Source organism: Myodes glareolus, chromosome 2 (genome assembly GCF_982192425.1).
Source record: "Myodes glareolus chromosome 2, mMyoGla1.1, whole genome shotgun sequence".
Lineage (NCBI taxonomy): Eukaryota > Metazoa > Chordata > Mammalia > Rodentia > Cricetidae > Myodes > Myodes glareolus.
The window spans coordinates 124445534-124466190 of NC_142027.1; the positions used below are offsets into that span (position 1 = coordinate 124445534).

The 20657-nt window shown below is 50.4% G+C and overlaps 1 protein-coding gene across 1 annotated transcript; it reads left to right on the plus strand.

The window, feature by feature from the left end:
• The first annotated feature begins 7825 nt into the window (after positions 1-7825).
• Positions 7826-19372, plus strand: Hpd (4-hydroxyphenylpyruvate dioxygenase). The gene is made up of 14 exons (XM_048447306.3): positions 7826-7980; positions 8083-8109; positions 8641-8703; positions 9016-9120; positions 9589-9631; positions 9772-9854; positions 10867-10956; positions 12130-12233; positions 12736-12813; positions 14171-14333; positions 14434-14505; positions 16160-16282; positions 18905-19021; positions 19095-19372. Exons 1-14 carry the CDS (start codon positions 7978-7980, stop codon positions 19203-19205), a joined length of 1182 nt encoding a protein of 393 aa, XP_048303263.1. The 5' UTR covers positions 7826-7977; the 3' UTR covers positions 19206-19372.
• Positions 19373-20657: the final 1285 nt, after the last annotated feature.

The window sequence follows — 20657 nt, forward strand, 5'->3', positions numbered from 1 at the left end:
GTTTGCAGAACATGTATGACGTCCTAAGTTCAATACCCACTATGACAAAATTAAGAGGACTTGGGACTGGAGAGCTGGCTCAGTGATTAAGAGCACTGGCTGCTCTTCCAGAAGACCCGAGCTCAGTTCTCAGCACCATCATGGCAGCTCACAACCTCCTGTAACTGCAGCCGCAGGTGCTCCAACACTGTCTTCTGAGGACACTGCACACATAAAGACATACACGGGCAAAATACCCATCCACACAAAGTAAACACATACCGTTTATTTTATGGATTTAAAAGGACTTAAAAGAAAGATGTGTTCTATCAATGGATTAACCCACTGGCAAAGCGGAACCTTCATGATCCAAGTATTTCCCCTAAGATCTCAGCTCTGAACAATGCTTGCTTCAAAGATCAAAGCCTTCGTTTGGCCTGTGAGCTCACTGGGGAGACATTTCCTATCCAAATGGCAATGACATCGCAGAAACCCTATGGAAATGGCACTAGGGCCATTCCTGCTTTTCAGGCATGAAATGGAGCTCAGAGAAGTTGAGTGACTGGCTTCAGGATGCTCAGCTTCTAGGATAGGGATGAAGATGAGGACTCAGAAAGCCGAGAGGAGAACATGAGCCTGAGTCAGCCTGGGTTACACACCAGACCTTGTCTCAGTACACAAACAAACAAATTTAAATAAATTAGACAACAAGAAAGTTCTTTTGGTTAAAATATAACATCTACTCTGGAGGCACAAACTTTCAGTGAGTGTCCCCATAGTGACCATATTTGTTGAATGGTTCCTTCCCAAGGACATTCTGAAACCCAGTCTCTTCACTATGACCCTGGCAGTTCATAGCCTAAGGTCTCAGCCGCTTGGGAAGCACACTCACTCTCTAGATGTATTCACTGGCATTTTATGAAAGAGGGACAAAGACCTTCAGACAGATTGCTGTCATTGTTCTTATTCCTATGACCATACAATCTGCTAGGTGGGTTTTGTTTTGCTTTGCTTTTAAATTTATTTTTATAATTTTAATTACAGCGTGTGGGGGGTGCAGGTGTTCACAGAGGCTAGAGGTGCTTCTACTCTTGGATCTGGAGGTGCAGGTGTTCACAGAGGCTAGAGGTGCTCCTACCCTTGGATCTGGAGGTACAGGTGTTCACAGAGGCTAGAGGTGCTCCTACTCTTGGATCTGGAGGTACAGTGGTGTGGGAGAATTATCTGTATTCTGTCAATCATGTATTTTAATAAAACACTGATTGGCCAGGCAGGAAGTATAGGCGAGAAAACCAGACAAGAAGTAGAGGTGATGCAATGAGAACAGAAGTATTCTGGGACATAGGAAGCTCCCTCCGCAGTTCTGCCCAGACCACCAGAGAGGAAAGATGTAAGCTGCCACGCTAGAAAAGGTACTGAGCCATGTGCTAACGTAGATAAGGATAATGGGGTAACATAAGTTATAAAAGCTAATAAGTAGCCTGACCTAATGGACCAATCAGTTTATAACCTTATGGAGTCCTGTGTGTGATTTTTCTTTGGGATTTGCCGGTTGTGGGGTACCGGGCGGGACGGAAACCCCAACAAGCCGGCCCCTTCTTGCTACAGTACAGGTGGTTGTAAACCAGGTGATGGGGGTCCTGGGAATCAAACCCAGGTCCTCCGGAAGAGCAATACATGCTTTTAACCTCTGAGTCATCTCTCCAGCCCCTTAGATGGTTCTCTCCACCCCCTGCCCCCACCCTCTACAAAAGGGTTTCTCTGTGTAGCCCTGACTGTCCTGAAACTCACTCTGTAAACCAGACTGGCCTAAAATTCAGAACTTCCCCTGCCTCTGCCTTCTGAACACTGGGATTAAAAGCATGTACCACCATACCCAGCTCCTTAAGTGGGTTGTGACTGATTCTCTTCGTTACTTTAAATAAAATTCTTTTACTTATTTATTTATTAACTTACTTACTTATTGGTTTTTTTGAGACAGGGTTTCTCTGTGTAGCCCTGGCTGCCCTGGAACTCACTCTGTAGACCAGGCTGGCCTTGAGCTCACAGAGATCTGCCTGCCTCTGCCTCCCAAGAGCTAGAATTAAAGGCGTGCACCACCACTGCCCAGCTCTTTTCTTTTTTAAGGTATGTGTTTCAGTTATGGTTTCTATTGCTGGGAAGAGACACCATGACCGTGGCAACTATTATAAAGGAAAACATTTTACTGGGTGACTTACAGTTCAGAGGTTCAGCCCACTATCATCATGTTTGGACATGACGGTGTGCAGGTAGACATAGTGCTGGAGAAGGAGCTGAGAGTTCTACATCTTGCAGACAACAGGAAGTGAACTGACTCACTGGGTATGGCTTAAACATATACGAGACCTCAAATCCCACCTCCACAGTGACACATTTCCTCCAACAAGACCATGCCTGCTCCAACAAGGCCACACCTCCTAATGGTGCCAATCCCTTTGGTGGCCATTTTCTTTCAAACCACCACAGTAAGATCTTGCTGTAGGCCCAGATTGGCCTCAGCTTCACACAGATCTTCCTGCCTCAGCCTCCCAAGGGCTAGGATGGCAGATGTACACCACACGCAGACGAAATGCTTCTGATTCATGCCTTTAGAGAACATGCTGTAATTACTGCTTCATGGGAGGTGAGGGGATGGAGTTCACGTGGCTGAGGATGGCCTTTACCTCCTGACCCTCCTACCTCTGCCTCTGGATTTTCGGGATTACAGGCATGTGCTATCACTGTGCAATGCTGGGACTCAGACCAAGGGCTTCAGGCGAGCCCACTCTGCCCACTGAGACACACGCCCAGTTCTACTTCTCCTCTTCATAAAATGAAGGGGGGAAATGTGACTGACCGTTCTGCTCTGGCAATTTGTCTCATACCCAAGACTTGGTTTTTCTGGACACCAAAAAGCCGATTTCTGAAAAGGGAGCATTCAGTGAACAGACCCTGATGCACTCACGCGATGGGGCTCGGCTCGGAAAGTAACGAAGGCTGAGGAGTGCTGTGGGATAATGCTCTTGTACACTGTAAAGATTCGTCACTTAGTTTAATAAAAACACTGATTGGCCAGTAGCCAGGCAGGAACTATAGGTGGGATGACCAGACTAGGAGAATTCTGGGAAGAGAAAAGGCAGAGGGATGCAGTCACCAGCCAGACACAGAGGAAGCAAGATGAGAATGCCTTACTGAGAAAAGGAACCAAACCACATGACTAAACATAGACAAGGATTATGGGTTAATTTAGGTTGTAAGAGCTAGTTAATGATAGACCTGAGTTAATAAGCCAAAAAGTTTATAATTAATATAATCCTCTGTGTGTTTCTTTGGGACTGAAAGGCTGTGGAACTAGGCAGGACAAAAACTTCTTTCTACAGGGGAGATGTGTGAAGCACTTGCCGCGCAAGTGTGGGATGTGAGCTTGGATCCCTAGAAGCCACAACACATCTCTAACCCCAGCACTGGGGTAGCAAGACAGGAAACTCCACAGAAACTTGTGGACAAGCTACAGCCTAGGACAGGAGATTGTTTCTCAAACAAGATGAACAGCAAGAACAGACACATGCCTCAGGGAGAGTGTCCCCCCCCACACACACACACAGGGAGAGTGTCCCCCACACACACACAGGGAGAGCGCCCCCCACACACACAGGGAGTGTCCCCCCCCACACACACACACAGGGAGAGTGCCCCTCCCACACACACAAGGAGAGCGCTCACACACACACACACACACACACAGGGAGAACGTCCCCCCCACACACACAGGGAGAGTGTCCCCACACACACAGGGAGAGCGCCCACACACACACACAGGGAGAGTGCCCCACACACACACAGGGAGAGTCCCCACACACACACACACAGGGAGAGTGTCCCCCCACACACACAGGGAGAATGTCCCCCCACACACACAGGGAGAGTGTCCCCACACACACAGGGAGAGCACCCACACACACACACACAGGGAGAGCGCCCACACACACACACAGGGAGAGCGCCCCACACACACACACAGGGAGAGCGCCCCACACACACACACAGGGAGAGTGCCCCCCACACACACAGGGAGAGCGCCCCCCACACACACACAGGGAGAGCGCCCCACACACACACAGGGAGAGCGCCCACACACACACAAAGGAGAGTGCCCCCCCACACACAGGGAGAATGCCCACACACACACACAGAGTGGGCCCACACACACACACAGAGGGAGAGGGGCGCCCCTACATACACATAGGGAGAGTGGACCCCTGCACACACACACACACACACACACACACACACACACACACACACTAAAGGAGGGAGGGAGGAGGAAGGGAGGAAAAAGAAACATGATTTGGATTGAGGATGTAACTCTTTGGTATAAATTTCTTTTTCTTTTAGTCCCCCTTGCTTTTTCAAGACAGGCTTTCTCTGTGTAACTCTGGCTATTCTGGAACTCACTCTGAAGACTCAGAGATCCTCCTGAATTTTGGGATTAAAGGCATATGCCACCACCGTCTGGTGCCATGTTACATACATTATTCTGTGTCTTAAAAAAAACAATTCAAGGGGGCTGGAGAGATAGTTAAGAGCACTGACTGCTCTTCCAGAGGAACCGGGTTCGATTCCCAGCACCCATATGGCAACTCACAACTGTCTGTAACTCCAGGATCCAGCACCCTCACACAGATATACATATAAGCTAAAACACCAATAAAATAAAATAAAATAAATAAATAAAAAACAATTCCAGGCAGGTGGTGGTGGCACACACTTTTAATCCCAGCACTAGAGAGGCAAAGGCAGATGGAACTCTGTGAATTCAAGGACAGCCTGGTCTACAGAGTGAGTTTCAGAACAGCCAGGACTATACAGAGAAAACCAGTCTTGAAAAATCAAAGCCAAAACAAAACAAAAACCCCAAACAAACCAAAACCAACATATATCCTGAATCTCTTTCTCCATGACTACATAGAAGCTCATTAATTCATGCTCTCTCTCTTTCCTCCTCCCTCCCTATCTTCCTCTCCCTTCCACTCCCTTTCTTATTGGTACTGGGGGTAGAACCCATTCTCTACCACTGAGCTGGATCACCAGCTTCATACTGTACAAACCAAACTGTTTGAGCACAGCCAACCACTTTCATTATTTTTGAGAAGATGGGAACTTGCTGAAGCCCAGAATCCTGGATACCAGCCAAGACCCCCTCGTATCATAGGTCTGCTATGGGAGTTCTTTCTGTACTCTGGGGTGTGGTACAGGATGAATCAAGAAGCCCGTTGGTTGGTTGGTTGGTTGGTTGGTTGGTTGGTTGGTTGGTGAGACAGAGTTCTGTAACTGAGGCTAGCCTTGAATCCCTGCTTCTACCCCCATGCCCTGAGAAGCTGGCACAAGCCATAGCACCACCTTTTGTTTTGGTTTGGTTTGGTTTGGTTTTTTGAGACAGGGTTTCTCTGTGACAGAACTCGCTCTTGTAGACCAGGCTGGCTTCAAGCTCACAGAGATCCGCCTGTCCCTGCTCCCAAGTGCTGGGGTTAAAGGTGTGCACCACCACTGCTCTGTTTAAATAGATTCTTAAAGGTGGTGCTGTGGCCTCATGCCTTTAATCCCAGCACATGGGAGGCAGGGACAGGTGGATCTCTGTGAGTTCAAGGACAGCCTGGTCTACAGAGCTATTTCCAGTACATCCAAAGCTACACAAAGAAACCCTGACTCAAAAAAAAAAAAATTGCTTCTGGAACCTACTCCTTAGCACAGGGACAGAGCAGCGATGGACATCTAATCTGATGTCCAGCGGAGCCCAGCTAGAGCATGAGGAGGGGACAAGGGGGCTCCCGAGGCTAAGTCCTGAGAGCGCCCTCCCTAGGCTCTGCCCAAATATGGATGAGCACCTTGTAGCATATCTAGACCATGACTGAGAACCAACACATTTCTGGAAGTAAAGGCAGAGGGAGGAGAGATACAGGCACACCTGCCGCTCCAGCCTTCTGAACCCAAGGCTGCTCGTGATGTGCTTGCTGAATTCAGGAAAGGCTGGCCTTATGCCTAGGATAGAAGCCAGGCCAGGGTCCAGCAGCAGGGGGTTGAGTTGGTCACAGTAAACAAAGGACAAGATGTTCCTGTGGTCCAGTCCAGCATAATAGTGGGTGGCCTTCTCCCTCGGTGGAACCTTCCCTGGTAGAGAGTCACCGAGGAGGGGCAGGAGTAAAGGAGTGAGACCACCTCTTCTGCCTCCACAACTGCCCCAAATACAGAGATTTAACAATGGAAACATGATCTCTGGGGGGGCAGATAAGATTCAACTTCAGAACCAAATAGGCTAGAGTTTGGTTCACCAGCTCAGCCACCTCCAAGATGTGTTAACTCCATTTCTGTGTGTATGTGTGTGATGGACTTGTGTGATATGCCGGTGTGTACAGGTACGTGTGTGTGGTCAGAGACAATCGTAGGTGTTGTTCCTCAGGTACTGTTCACCCTGCTCCTGACCTTTGAGCTGGAGCCTCTGATTGGCCTGGAACTCATCATGTTGACTAGGCTGGTTGCCCAAGGGGAGCCCCAGGGATCCTTCTGTCTCCATCTTCCAATGTTGAGATTAAAAAAGACACATAAACACATACTGTGAGTTCATGGACTCAGTACTTTGCCAACAGAGTGCCTTCCCTGGCCCAGGCTCCCCCTTTTTGGGTGAGCAGGGCTTGAGACAGGGTCTCACTGTGTAGCCTTGGTTATCCTGGAACTCACTCTGCAGACCAGGCTGAACACAGAGATCCTCCTGCCTCTGCCTCCCAGATGCTGCTGGGATAAAAGGTGTGCACCACCACGTCTATCATTACAACACATTTTTGAAGTGTGGGCCCTGGACTTAGAGTAAACGGTCTCATTTTTCCACTTGTCGATTGCATAGTCAAAACCTTAGCCCTTGGCCAGGCTCTCCAGTATCAACCAGAAAAAAGAGGTTTTAGGTCCTGGTGTGGAGATAGAATGAAGATGGGGCACGTTGTCCTAGGGACCTCGGGTAAATATCAGCTACTGTCACTGCATCTTCCTAGAAAGACCCAGAGATGTGGATGCGAGGTCATGGGCCTTCCTCCCCCAAGAACTATCAGTTCTGCCTTCCCAGCATCCTAAGTGGTGATAAGAGCCGGGGGCAGGAATAAAGCCTTAACCTCCCTTCTAATAAATACTCAGATTATAGCAAGGCCAAAGCTCCGCCTCAGCTCTCAAAGAAGTGTAACTGATTACAAATGGCACAAATAGAGTCATACCGTGCTCCAGGTCCCAGGCCAAAGACTACATGTCATCTCATTGACCCCCTCTGTATTATCCATCACCATGTCCCCTGACCCCTTTTCTAAGACATGGTCTCATTGTATATCCCTTGATTGGCTGGTCAAGCACTCACTATGTAGACCAGGCTGGACCTGAACTGTGGGAATCCCCATGCTTGGCCTGTAGGACTCGAATTCTAGACATGTGTCACCATACCTGGCTATTGTTTCCATTTTATAGATAAAGAAACTGTGACTCCCAGGCTTGGTGACTTTCACAGCAGAGCCAGGATACAACCCCCTTACACCCATGCCTCTAGTAACATGTTTGCTTTGCAAACTGGGTTTCAACATCACCCCCAACAGCCCTGCTCACTCCCTCGAATCAGATAGCCCTGCACTAAAACTGGCCTTCCTTTCAGAGCTTTCAACCTGGATGCCAAGATCACAGTCCCACCCCACAGAGAGAGAATGTGCCCTTGGCTTCTTGTCCTGGCTCTGCTCTACTGGCCAGTGATCCATAGCAACGTCACTCTCCCTCTGAGGCTGGCACCACTGCCCTGTCCCTGTGAAGTCAGGACTGACTCAGGTTCCCAAGTCTAGGAGCTCTGAGCTAGCTCAGCTCTCCACTTCCAGGAAGGCCAGGCCAGGGGCGGTCCCTGCCTTTGCCCTGCAATAAATACACCGTCCAACCTCCCCAGGCTTCTCGCCCCAGCCTTCCTGACCACTATCAACCATGGTAAGTGTGTCTGAGTCATGTGGGTAGCCATGAGTGCCGACCCACGGTGACTCAAGACGTCCCTGCCGTCACCTCTCATTGTGCCTTTCCTCTCCCCTCTAGACGACCTACACCGACAAAGGACCAAAGGTAAGCCAGGAGAGAGATGCGGGGCCCTTGGCCGAGGAAGGGAAAGAAAAAGGTGTCAAAGTAAAGGAGGAGGACGCCCATGGGTGTGTGACATCACCTGAATCCCCATCCCCTCCAGCTGACCAAGCTGGACTCAATGTCGACTTCCTGAAGAACTCCCTCCATAAATGCCTCGAACTCACAGAGATCCGCCTGCCTCTGCCTCCCAAGTGCTGGGATTAAAGGCGTGCGCCACCACCACCCGGCTTACCTGTTCAGATTTTTTTCTGTGGTTTCCCTGACACCCGTGCCATTCCCACATGAGCTCATTTCCTTCTGAGAACCCTGGGCAGGCCTCCTGTGGGGGAGCGGGGCTTCCCAATTCTGAACTCTCAAAGAGCTCAATTCCTCTAGCAAGAAATGTCTTTGGAGGCTAGACAAAGATGCGGGAGGTGGGTGACATTCTCCTAGGTTTGGGGACTGAGAGTGGAGAAAAGAGGCAAGGGCAAACTCCATCCTGGGATCCAACCTCCTGCTTCTTCCTTCCTGCAGCCCGAGCGAGGCCGATTCCTCCATTTCCACTCTGTGACCTTCTGGGTTGGCAATGCCAAGCAGGTAGAAAGGCTGGAGGGGGCAGGGGACAGGTCAGAGGCCTCCTTTAGGGGGCTGGCCCCAGCTGCAGCTGGGATTGGCTACTGTGAGGGGAGGATCCAGGCCAGGCTAGAACTGGCCCTTTGGATCCTAATTACACAATCAGTTCCATAGACCCCAGCAGGGACTTTTCAGAGGGAGGGGAGGGTTGCCTCTCTTGCTAGGAGGGTCTCCGAATGAGGAACAAGAGGGCAGGCAGAAGACTGGGGCTCCCTTCTAGGGATCTCTGGGTTGGTCCCCACGCCCCTCTGAGCCCCTTGCCACTATGCCATCCAGGCTGCCTCCTTCTACTGCAACAAGATGGGCTTTGAGCCGTTGGCCTACAGGGGCCTGGAGACGGGTTCCCGGGAGGTGGTCAGTCACGTCATCAAGCAAGGAAAAGTGAGTACGCACCCAGGTGTACTGGTGTGGAGGTCTCCAGTGTGTCCTGCATGGGGTACCCAGCTGGTTCCAAGATGCATGGCAAAGCTGCTACTGACCCATGCCCTAGGCAATGGGATCTCCCTGGCTTCATGGCGTTCTCAAATAGCCTGGCATTGGACCCATAGAAGCCCTAGAAACCAAGGATACCAGAGAAGAGACTTTGAATGGTCTCTGATCCATGGGGTCCCTGGAGTTCTCTAGGTTCTGACTGAGGGCCCAGCACAAGGCTGCCATGGCGGGGATAACACCAGCTCTGAGGAACAGGAGGGACCAGAGGCAATAAGGGGCAGGAACACATGCTCCAGGGATCCCGGATGGTGGAGCCTTGTGTCCCTCCAGGGGTGCCATAGAGTAGGCAGGGAAGATGGAAGGCAGGCGCCTCACCCTCTCCCGGCCACCAATCCCACCCCCTTGTCCACTTTTTAGATCGTGTTTGTTCTCTGTTCTGCTCTCAACCCCTGGAACAAAGGTGAGGGGCATCACAGCGGGTGGCAGTGTGACTCAGTTGATGGGGCATGGGTGGGGGCAGGGCGAGACAGGAGCCCAGAAGGCCGGGGGGCGGGATAGGGGCTCGGACCGCCACTGCCTGTACTCTCCTGCTGGCCGCAGAGATGGGCGACCACCTGGTGAAGCATGGCGATGGGGTGAAGGACATCGCATTCGAGGTGGAGGACTGTGAGCACATCGTGCAGGTGAGAAGCCGCTGGACGGACGGAGCAAGCCTCTGCCGCCAGGACCCCACCAGTCAGGCCGGACGCCAGTTCCAGTGACTCCCGCCCCATCCTCCACTGTGTCTGCTCTCTGTGCGAATCTCGTGTCCAAATCTCCAAAGCGGGGCTAATCGTAGCCTTGCTGAAAGGCTGGGAAGAAAATGAATTAAAACGATTGTGTCTGGACCATAACATTCTCAAGAGGCAGTCTGGAGTCAGCCATGGTGATGCACACCCTGAGCCTCAGAGGGAAGATCCGGGGTTCAGAGTTATCCTCAGCGACATAGAGAGTTCGAGGATAGCCTAGGCTACATGAGGCCCTCCTTCAAAAGGTCTCCTTGTTCATGGGTTGGGCTCCGGAGTAGAGCACTCGCCCAATAAGCATCCCTAGCAAGGCACTGAACAAGAGAAAATGGGAACTGAGAGGTTTAGTGAGCGGCTGTGCGATTTTGAGTGCGTGACATGACTTCTCTGTGCTTCTTTCTTTGCCTACGGAATGGAGATGGCAATCCCGTCTCTGTGTCATGTGACTACAAGAGTAGTGCCTGGCCTGTGATAGGAACACTTCGTGCAGTGAGTGAGCTCCTGCTGAGAAAATGTGTGAGCCTGGTCAGGGCACTCGGCACCGGGTCTGACACGCTAAGTCCTCAATGAAGAGCAGTTTGTCTGCTCTATGGTCTTGCTATATGACCACTCCTCTTCTAGGAGGGAAACTGAGGACTGGAGAGACAGCAGGTTCAAAGGGTAGTTGGTAAAGGCAGGACCGACAGGCACGCTCGCTTGCTTTGTCTCCTATAAGCAAAGCTTCGAACCTGGACCTGTTTCTCTACCTGGCAGATAGGCATGAGGCATGGTCCCAGAGAATCCAGCTGAAGGTAGCTAGCTAGGTGCCCTGCTATGTCAGAACCACACAGAAGCCCACAGCAGGAGTCCTGCAAAATGTCTCTGCGAGGCTCCAGCCCTCACTAGTCTCCCAATTTGGTCTCCCATATAGAAAGCCCGGGAACGGGGAGCCAAAATTGTGAGGGAGCCCTGGGTGGAGGAAGACAAGTTCGGGAAGGTGAAGTTCGCTGTGCTACAGACGGTGAGTGGACTCTGCTGTCCCACTCCCACGGAGACACCACGACATCCCTCCCCCCCGCCAACTCACCCATTACCCCACCCTGTCCATGTGCCTTTCTCAAGACTGACCTCTGAAAATGCATGACCAGTGCTCAGAGGCTGCTGGGAGCTACCAGGCATCCTCCCCAGTGGGAAGCAACAGCTTGGGGGGTATAAGCTTCAGCAGAGGTGGGGGCATTACAAAGGGGGCGAGCAGTGGCATTGGAGCAAACCTCCCCCTCTGTGGCACTGAAATGACCAAATACTGAAGCGGGAACTCACTCGCGACCTGGTCACATAGTGAGCCTCCTGTGCCTCAGTCTCTCCAGCTACAACCCCTCCCCTGTCGGGAAGCACCTAGGAGGACAATGCCCAGAGCAGGGGTCACTCTCTACAGGGATGGTGAGCCTGTGCAGCACTCCTGTTATCTGGAGACCGAGGCAGTCACCAGTCCGTCTTCCTCAAAATTATATTAAATTTAAAGATTGCTAAAAGTGAGGAAGGCCTGTAATCTCAGCCTCTGGGGGTCTGAGGCCGGAGGATCACAAATTCCAGGTGTTTATGCTTAAATCCAGCCTGCACAACTCAGTGAGACACTGTCTCAAGATCTAAAAAGTGGAAAGAGAGCTGCGGAAATGAGACGGCGCAGTGGGTGCTGGGCAGAAACATGAGCACGGGGCTTCAGATCTCCAGCACCTACATAAAAAGCCAGGTGCAGTAGGGGTTGGGCATATAGCTTTGTGGTAGAGCACTTGCCCGGCACATGTAAGGACCTAGGTTCAATCCCCACCCCTGAGGGTAGGGGCAGAGCCAGCACACCTGTTAGGCCAGCATTAGGGGGTTAGGGGTAGACACGGGAAAATCCCTGGAACTAAGTGGAACTAACTAGACTCAATCTCAAACATAAATAAAGCCACGAAGGAGAAAATTGAATCCCCAGGCCACAGTTTCTGGACCTGCAGGCAGACTGGTGAGGACACTACCGAACAAATGACAAGTAGCCATGCATTCCAGAAAGGACTGCCCACTGTCCTTTCTGCGTGGGGGTCAGATTCCTGGTGGAACCCAGGGGTCGGCTGGTGCCCTGAAAACACCCGGACTTGATAGAGCCAGCGGGTAGGGGCTTCTCCCTGACTCAGCTGTTTCCCACCCCCAGTACGGAGATACCACACACACCCTGGTGGAGAAGATCAACTACACGGGCCGTTTCTTACCTGGATTTGAGGCCCCAGTGTACAAGGACACTCTCCTTCCAAAACTGTGAGTGCCCCTTGGTGTGGAGTGGCAGAAAGAGCCCCCCCCCCCCGGTGGAATCTGAAGGTGGCACAGGGCGGTGGTATAACAGGTGAAGGCCCAGGCCCCGGCCAGACTTTTCTGGCTCACATCCCAGCTCCACTTCCAGCCGATGAACCTCATGCAGGAGGCTCCACTTTACACCTCTGCTTCTTCATCATAAGATAGGATGGGCGGTGGTGGCGCACACCTTTAATCCAGCACTTGGGAGGCAGAGGCAGGTGGACCTCCGTGAGCTTGAGGCCAGTCTGGTCTACAGAGTGAGTTCCAGGACAGTCAGGGCTACATAGTGAGACACTGTCTTAACAAATAAAGAATGGGACTGTTAAGAGCTGTCGGGTTAACTGTGCCTGAGGCACAGCAGAGTCTGCTACTAAATCTGAGCTACTAGGGTTATGGAAAGGTTCGCGGCAACGAAGAGGATTTGGGGGGCTAGTCTTCCCACCTTCTAACCCCTTCTCTCTTCTAGGCCCAGCTGCAACCTCAAGGTCATCGACCATGTCGTAGGCAACCAACCTGACCAGGAAATGGTATCTGCCTCAGAATGGTGAGTCCCCGGCCTCAAACCCACAGAGATCCGCCTGCCTCTGCCTCCCAGTGCTGGGATTAAAGGCGTGTGCCACCACTTCCTGGCTACTTATTTAATTTTAACATTTTTATTTTTTACGTGTGCTTATGTGTGGGGACACACACATCCCACAGCACATGTGTAGAGGCAAGAGTTGACCGTCTGTTTCCCCCACCCGGGTCCCACGGATGGAACCCGTCAGGCTTGGCGGCAAGTGCTTTTCTCCGCTGAGCACCTGCACTAGCCCCCTATCACCCCAGTTCTCTAAGTGAAGTAGAAAATAGGGTACAGGCAGTGAAGGCAACTGAGGTTGCAGATTCGTGCATTCGGTGTGAAACTCTCACCTTCATCAAGGAGTGTCGCTACCTACCTGAGTCTGTTTATATATTATTATGTATTATTACTGCACAAGGTCACAGCGGGGCGTGCAGACCTGCATGTGAGGAAGATAAAGCCAAGCCTACTTACTTGTATGTATTTTTTGGTTCTTTGAGACAGGGTCTCTCTATATCCCTGGCCATCCTAGAACTCACTATGTAGACCAGGCTGGCCTCAAACTCAGGGATCCACCTGCCTCTGCCTCCTGAGTGCTGGGATTAAAGGTGTGCACCACCTGGCAACATTAACATGGCCCAGCTGAGGTAACTCAAAAGCCCTCTACCACAGTAGCAGGCTGTTTGGACTGCCAGCCCCCAAATCATGACTCAGAGACTTGGTATTAAGTATGAAAGCTTGGCTGTAGCTTAGGCTTGTTTCTAACCAGCTCTTATAACTTAAATTACCCCAGTTCTCTTCATCTGTGTCATCCTGCGGCTCGCGGCTTTTACTCTCCTCCTGCATGTCCTGCTTCCTCTTCCCTGAGATTTCTCTGTCCTCAGAAGTCCCTAACCTCTTCCTGCCTAGCTACTGGCCATTCAGCTCTTTATTAAACCAATCACAGTGACACATCTACACACAGTGTAAAGGAATATTCCACAACACACCGCTAAGCTACAGCCCAGCCCTTTAAGGGTCCCGGCTCTGCAAAACCTCACAGTGGCAATTAAGTGAGTTTGGTCAGCACAGCCAAGCCATAGGTTTGCATCGGCATCACCCTCCTCTAGATGAGAAGTAAGCTCCTGACCCTCGGTTGGGAGCATCGGCTTCCTTCTACATTTTGTTATGAGACCCTTTCCTTTCTCCTGGAAGAAAATTATCAAAAGAACAAATCTATGATGCCCAAGGTGTCACTTTTTGTAGCGCCTGCTTGACGGGCACATGCTCAGTGGTGGGAACAAGACGGCTCTAAGTGGATCTGGTCAGGCACTCACGGGTGTGTCCCCTGGCCACTCCGCAGGTATGTGAAAAACCTTCAGTTCCACCGTTTCTGGTCTGTGGATGACACGCAGGTGCACACGGAATACAGCTCTCTGCGCTCCATCGTGGTGACCAACTATGAGGAATCCATCAAGATGCCCATTAATGAACCAGCGCCAGGCAAGAAGAAGTCACAGATTCAGGTGGGAGAGAACAGGGAAGGAGGCTTGAGGGCTCTTATGGGGCAGAGATCTGAGTGACCGACAAATGGTAGCGGTCTCCTCCCTTGTTCCTCTTCTTCAGGAATATGTGGACTATAATGGAGGTCCCGGGGTCCAGCACATTGCTCTCAAGACGGACGACATCATCACAACGGTTAGAACCCTGTTTCTGGCCCATGTTCCCTCTCTATCCGCTGCTGGGACAATCTCTGCCAAATAGAGTAGGAGGGGGTGGTGGCAGTCCCTCTGGGAGGATGACAGGGCTTTCCTTCCAGATCGTGTAACTCACAGTTACCCCTGCCCACTGTGATGGAAGAGTTCATTCTGCAGAAAAATCCAGTCCCAAGTATAAGAAGCCTGGGCTCCAAGCCCAACTCTCCTGGTACTTTGCTGTGTGCCCAAGGGGATCCAGTGTCCTCTCTGTGCTTCAGTGTGCCTCAGTCTAAAAACAAGGATATTAGACTATAAGAGCACTTATGTTCTTTTATCCAAATTAATCATGCTTTGCCTATGGATGCAACACTCAAGGAGGCCAGAGCCTACCTAGTCTTAAAGGAAGGACTAGTTTAGTCCTGACCCAAAGGACAGACAACAGGTCAGTGTAAGAGTTATGGGGAAAAGCGCAGAAGTGTGAGAGAGTGGAAGATAAGGCAAGGAGCATCTAAATAGGGCAACCAAGGAAGGTGCTCTGGTTAAGGTCTCCACTGCTGCAATAGAGCACCATGACCAAAGCAACTTGGGGAGGAGAGGGTTTATTCGGCTTACACACACTTTGACATCACTGTCCATGACTGAAGAAAGTCAGGACAGGAACTCAAGCAGGGCAGGAACCTGGAGGCAGGAGCTGATGCAGAGGCCGTGGAGGGTGCTCCTTACTGGCTTGCTCCTCCTTTCTTATAGAACCCAGGGCCACCAGGCCAGGGACAGCATCACCCACCATGGATTGGGCCCTCCCACACCATTTGCTAATTAAGAAAATGTCCTACAGGGCTGGAGAGATGGCTCAGAGGTTAAGAGCATTGCCTGCTCTTCTAAAGGTCCTGAGTTCAATTCCCAGAAACCACATGGTGGCTCACAACCATCTGTAATGAGGTCTGGTGCCCTCTTCTGGTCAGCAGGCATACACACAGACAGAATATTGTACACGTAATAAATAAATAAATTTTAAAAAAAAAAGAAAGAAAAAGAAAATGTCCTACAGGCTTGCTTACAGCCCAGTCTTATGAAGGCATTTTCTCAACTGAGGCTCCCTCCTCTCTGATGAGGAGAGAGTGTGTCAAGTTGACATAAAACCAGCCAGGACAGAGGCCCATGTGGAGGAGGCAGTTGAGAAGGGACACCCCACACAGAAAGGACCACCAAGACAAAGATGAGGAAGCCAGGAAAGCTGCAGAAGCAGCGAGAAGCGTGTGGCTAGGACCGAATGAGGGAGGGAGACAGCAAGAGGTCAGAATAGGAGCAGAAGGTAAAGGCCATGGATGGGACCCTGAATTTTGGCTCTGACATGTGACTTCATTGTGGGTTAAGCAGAGAAGTGACACACTTGGTTTATATCAGCTGCTATGCTGAGACAGACATATCTTACTGCCTCAGTTTCCCTAGCAGCACATAGAAAGGCAGGCATGGAGCACACTTCTGTGAGACTAATCACTTCCGTTCTGTGGAACTCAGACATAGGGAGGAGGTCACATGGCATCCTGACAGAGGAACTTGGACAGGACCCTGCCATCTTCTGCCCTGCTAGCCCCTCCTGGGTACAGTAGTTGAGATTAGGCAAACAGGCTGACCTAGACCCTGCTCCGTGACAGATCCGCCACTTGAGGGAGCGAGGCATGGAGTTCTTGGCTGTCCCGCCTTCTTACTACAGGCTGCTGCGGGAGAATCTCAAGACAGCCAAGATCCAGGTGAAGGAGAGCATGGACGTGCTAGAGGTAAGGCCTGGCCCGTGCCTAGCTAGAAGAACATGGGTCCTGAGTCCACTGGGCTACACAGGCAGTGGAAACGCAGACCAGATCCCACCTGGGGTGTGGGAAAGGGGGTGTCAGAGACAGGAACAGGCACAACAGCAGTGAAAACAGACCCCCCCTGAGGCTGCTGTGTGGAGTAGCTGGGGACAGCCTCTCCGAATTGACGGCTTCGCTTGAAATCTGTATGAGAAGGTTCCGGTTACAGGAAGGGCGGGGCAAAGACAGAGCAACACGTGCGAGGGTCCCTAAGCAGGCACAGCCTCCAAGTGTTTGAGGGACAGAAAGGAAAGAAAACTTCATCTGAAGTGACTGGAGGCCGGGCAGGTTGGCAGGGACCAGTTCTTTTTTTTTTTTTTTTTTTTCTCAAAACAGGATTTCTCAAGCCCTGGCTGTCCTGGAACTCACTCTGTAGACCAGGCTGACCTTGACCTTGGACTCATAGAGATCTGCCTGCCTCTGCCTCCTGAGTACTGGGATTAAAGGTGTGCACCACCACCGTCCAGCTTGTTTTTATTTTTATAACTTTAAAATTTTTCATTTCTCTCTCTCTCTCTCTCTTTCTGTGTGTGTGTGTGAGTGTGTGTGTGTGTGGTATGTACATGTATGTACACACTTGCCTGTGTGAGGGTGCGTGTGAGCTTGTGGAGGCCCGAGGTTGATGTTGAAAATCATCCTCATCACTTTTCCACCTTATTCACTGAGGCAGGGCCTCTCAATCAAACCCAGAACTCACTGACATGACCAGTCTGCTTCTTTCTTTCTTTATTTCTTCCTTTCTTTCTTTTTTTCTTCTTTTCTTTTTTTAAGATTTGTGGGGTTTGTTTGTTTGTTTGTTTGTTTTTGCTTTGTTTTGTTTTCCAAGACATGGTTTTTCTCTGTGTAACAGCTCTGACTGTCCTGGAACTTTGTTTTTGTTTTTTTGTTTTGTTTTGTTTTGTTTTGTTTTGGTTTGGTTTGGTTTGGTTTGGTTTGGTTTGGTTTTTCGGGACAGGGTTTCTCTGTAGCTTTGGAGCTTATCCTGGAACTAGCTCTTGTAGACCAGGCTGGCCTCGAACTCACAGAGATCTGCCTGCCTCTGCCTCCCGAGTGCTGGGATTCAAGGTGTGTATCACCACTGCCCGACTTTGTCCTAGAACTTTGTACATGGTTCTTGTACCCCAGGCATGTGCCACTCTTTTGGAGGCTGGAGAGATGGCTCAGCTAGCGATTAGGAGCATTAACAGCTCTTCCTGAGGTCCTGAGTTCAATTCCCAGAACCCACATGGTAGTTCACAACCATATATAATTGGATCTGATGTTCTCTTCTGGCATGCGGGTGTATATATACACACAGATAGAGCACCATATAGACACATAAAATAAATAAATCTTTTAAAATTATTAAAAGGGCTGGAGAGATGGCTCAGCAGTTAAGAGCACTGGCTGCTTTTCCAGAGAACCCAGGTTCAATTCCCAGCACCTTCAGGGCAGCTCACAACTGTCTGTAACTCCAGTTCCAGGGATCCAAAACCCTCATACAGGTATACAGGCAGGCAAAACACCAATGTGCATAAAAACTCTTTTTTAAGTTATTTTTTTAAAAAAGAATCACACAGCTGGTCCACAACTCTAATCCCAGCACTCAGGAGGCAGAGACTAGCAGATCTCTGAGTTCGAGGCCAGTTTGGTCTACAGAGTGAGTTCCAGGACAGCCAGGGATACACAGAGAAACCCTGTGTCAAAAACAAAAAACAAAACAAAAAACCCAAAAACCAAACAAAGAAAAGGCAAAAAACAAGAACAAAAAAGATCTATTTGTTTTTCTGTGTGGGTATGTGTCTGCATGCTTGCGCACGACGATGGCTACAGAGGTCAGAGGCACCAGACCCCTGGAGTTGGAATCACAGTGGTTGTAAAATACCTGATGTGGGTGTTGGGAACTGAACTTGGGTTCTCTGGAAGACTGGCAAATGTTCTTAACTTCTGAGCTGTCTCTCCAACCCCATAGTCCATGCCAATGGAGTACCTGATCCTTTTCATGGCTGAATAACATCCCACTGTGTGGATAAATCACATTTTAATTATTCTTTCATCAGTGGGTGGCTGTGAGTTGGTTCTATTTTTTTGGCTATCGTGGCTAAGGCTTCTGTGGACTTTGGTGTACAGAGTTCTACACGGACATTCCCTCTCTTATGTATATGGGAGACTAACCATCCAGCACAGGCAAATATGTTTAAGAAATTCTCTCTGCGTTATTTATTGTGTGGGGGGTTATTCATGGCACAAGCGTGGGTTCCAGAGACTGAACTCAGCTGGTCAGGCTTGGCAGCAAGTGTTTTTTACACACTGAGCCATTTCTGAGGCGAAAGACATGTTTAACGTTCTGAGAAACTCCCAGGCTCTTTTCCCAAAGTGGATGCAACATTTTATATTCTCATCAGCAACATAAAAGAGAGTCCCGGTTTCCACCGAGTGACATCTGATAGGGGCTATGGGAGAATGCGGGGGCGGCGGGCTGCCAGACCTCAAGCAGTTCTAAGGATCCCACAAGGATCCTACAAGGGTGGGTGGGCCTTCCTCTCACGGAACCCACTCTCTCCCTCCCAGGAGCTGAAAATCCTGGTAGACTACGATGAGCAAGGCTATCTCCTTCAGATCTTCACCAAGCCCATGCAGGACCGGCCCACACTCTTCCTGGAAGTCATCCAGCGCCACAACCACCAGGTAAGGCCGCACCCAAGAAAAGCACCCGCTCCTTGCTAGGTCCCCACCTCATTCTTGCCTTTCATCGCCACAGGGCTTCGGAGCAGGCAATTTCAATTCCCTGTTCAAAGCTTTCGAAGAGGAGCAAGCCCTACGGGGCAACCTCACCGACCTGGAGACCAACGGGGTGAGGTCGGGGATGTAGGTTCAGTTCACACCCAGACCATGGCAGATGCCGGGTGCATCAATCTTCTACTGGCTGAGAGACATCCTCAGAGTTCCACCCACATCATGACCACGCCTCTCAATTGCAAGGGTCCCTCCTTGCCAGCTCCCTTCCTGCTGAGTAAAACAACCGTCCCAGGTCCAAAACTGTGTCTTGTGTTTGCACTCGGCGAGAAGTAGTGGCGTCACTTAGCCGCCAGGGGGAGACCAAGACTGCTGAGCTGCCTGAGCCCTCTGTGCGGAGCTGCAGGTGCAGGGTGCAAGAACTTTAATAAGTGGGACCCTACTGGTGGGACGAATTTGTGGAACCAGGAACAAGGGGTATATACTATAGAGGCAAAGAGATAATACAGTTTCAAGGAGCGATAAGTGCCACTAAGACAGTAAGGCGGGTAGTGAAGTTGAGTCCAGTGATCTTCTGATCCTGGGAAGGTCCTAGAAAGAGGAAACAGTAGACAAGGTCCCCATATGGCTTTAAAAACCTTTAAGGATGAGCCCTCCTTAATGTCGCCACTTGGAACACATGAAGGGGGTCAAGGGACTTTGGGGGTGGCATCCTTCCTGAGCCATCACAGGACACCTGGTCTGTGATAGAGTCCAGTCTGAACCCCTCAGCCCCTTCCCTGCACCCTGAGCTTGGCGGTCACAGGTGCCCCAACCCCCAGTGCAGCTGCATTCCGCATGTCCTTGTTCGTGAGACAGCTGGAAAAGGGGCTAACAGTCAAAAGCTACTGAGTGGTTTCCTTCAAAACCCTTGGGGTGCAGCTCAGTGACACAGAAACAAACAAACAAACAAACAAAAAACAGAGTGGGGGTGGACTTTGGTTTCCTTCTTTTTGAACACAAACCAACTTAAAATTGGACTTACTTTATTTTGAGATGGGGGGGTGTCTCACTATGTAGCCCAGGCTGACCTGTAACTTGCTATGTAGACCAGGCTAGCCTGTAACTCAAGTTCAGCTTGCCTCTGCCTCCACCTCCCCAAGGGTTGGGAATCAAACATGTTTGGCACCACACCATGACAAAACTAGGCACACTTTGATCTCTGTAAGAAAAATATCTGAGATGGCATCGGTATCACAAGGGAATCGCCATAACTTCTGTTGTGGTTTTTGTTTTTTCCCATCAGAGGAAAAATCAGGGCTTCTAAGTTCATGAACTGAGAAGTGGAAAGATGTTGGTGTTGGATATGGTGGTGCACACTTGCAATCCCAGCACTCTAGAGACTGAGGCAGGAGGATCAGAAGTTTGGGGACAATATCCATGCTGTACTGAGACTCACAAAGCAAATCAAAAACAAAAGATGTAGGAGAAAATTGGATCGGGCTGTAGCCAATGCAAAAATTCTCCCTCCCTATTTTCATGGCTCATGCAAAAAGAAAGAAATCCTCTGACACAGAAGGCTGAAAACCCATAGCTTGTGGGCCACATC

Coding starts and splice junctions, on each gene's coding strand:
- Hpd (XM_048447306.3), top strand. Junction 14,334..14,433: donor AGAAGAAGTCACAGATTCAG/GTGGGAGAGAAC, acceptor CCTCTTCTTCAG/GAATATGTGGACTATAATGG. Junction 14,506..16,159: donor CGGACGACATCATCACAACG/GTTAGAACCCTG, acceptor GCTCCGTGACAG/ATCCGCCACTTGAGGGAGCG.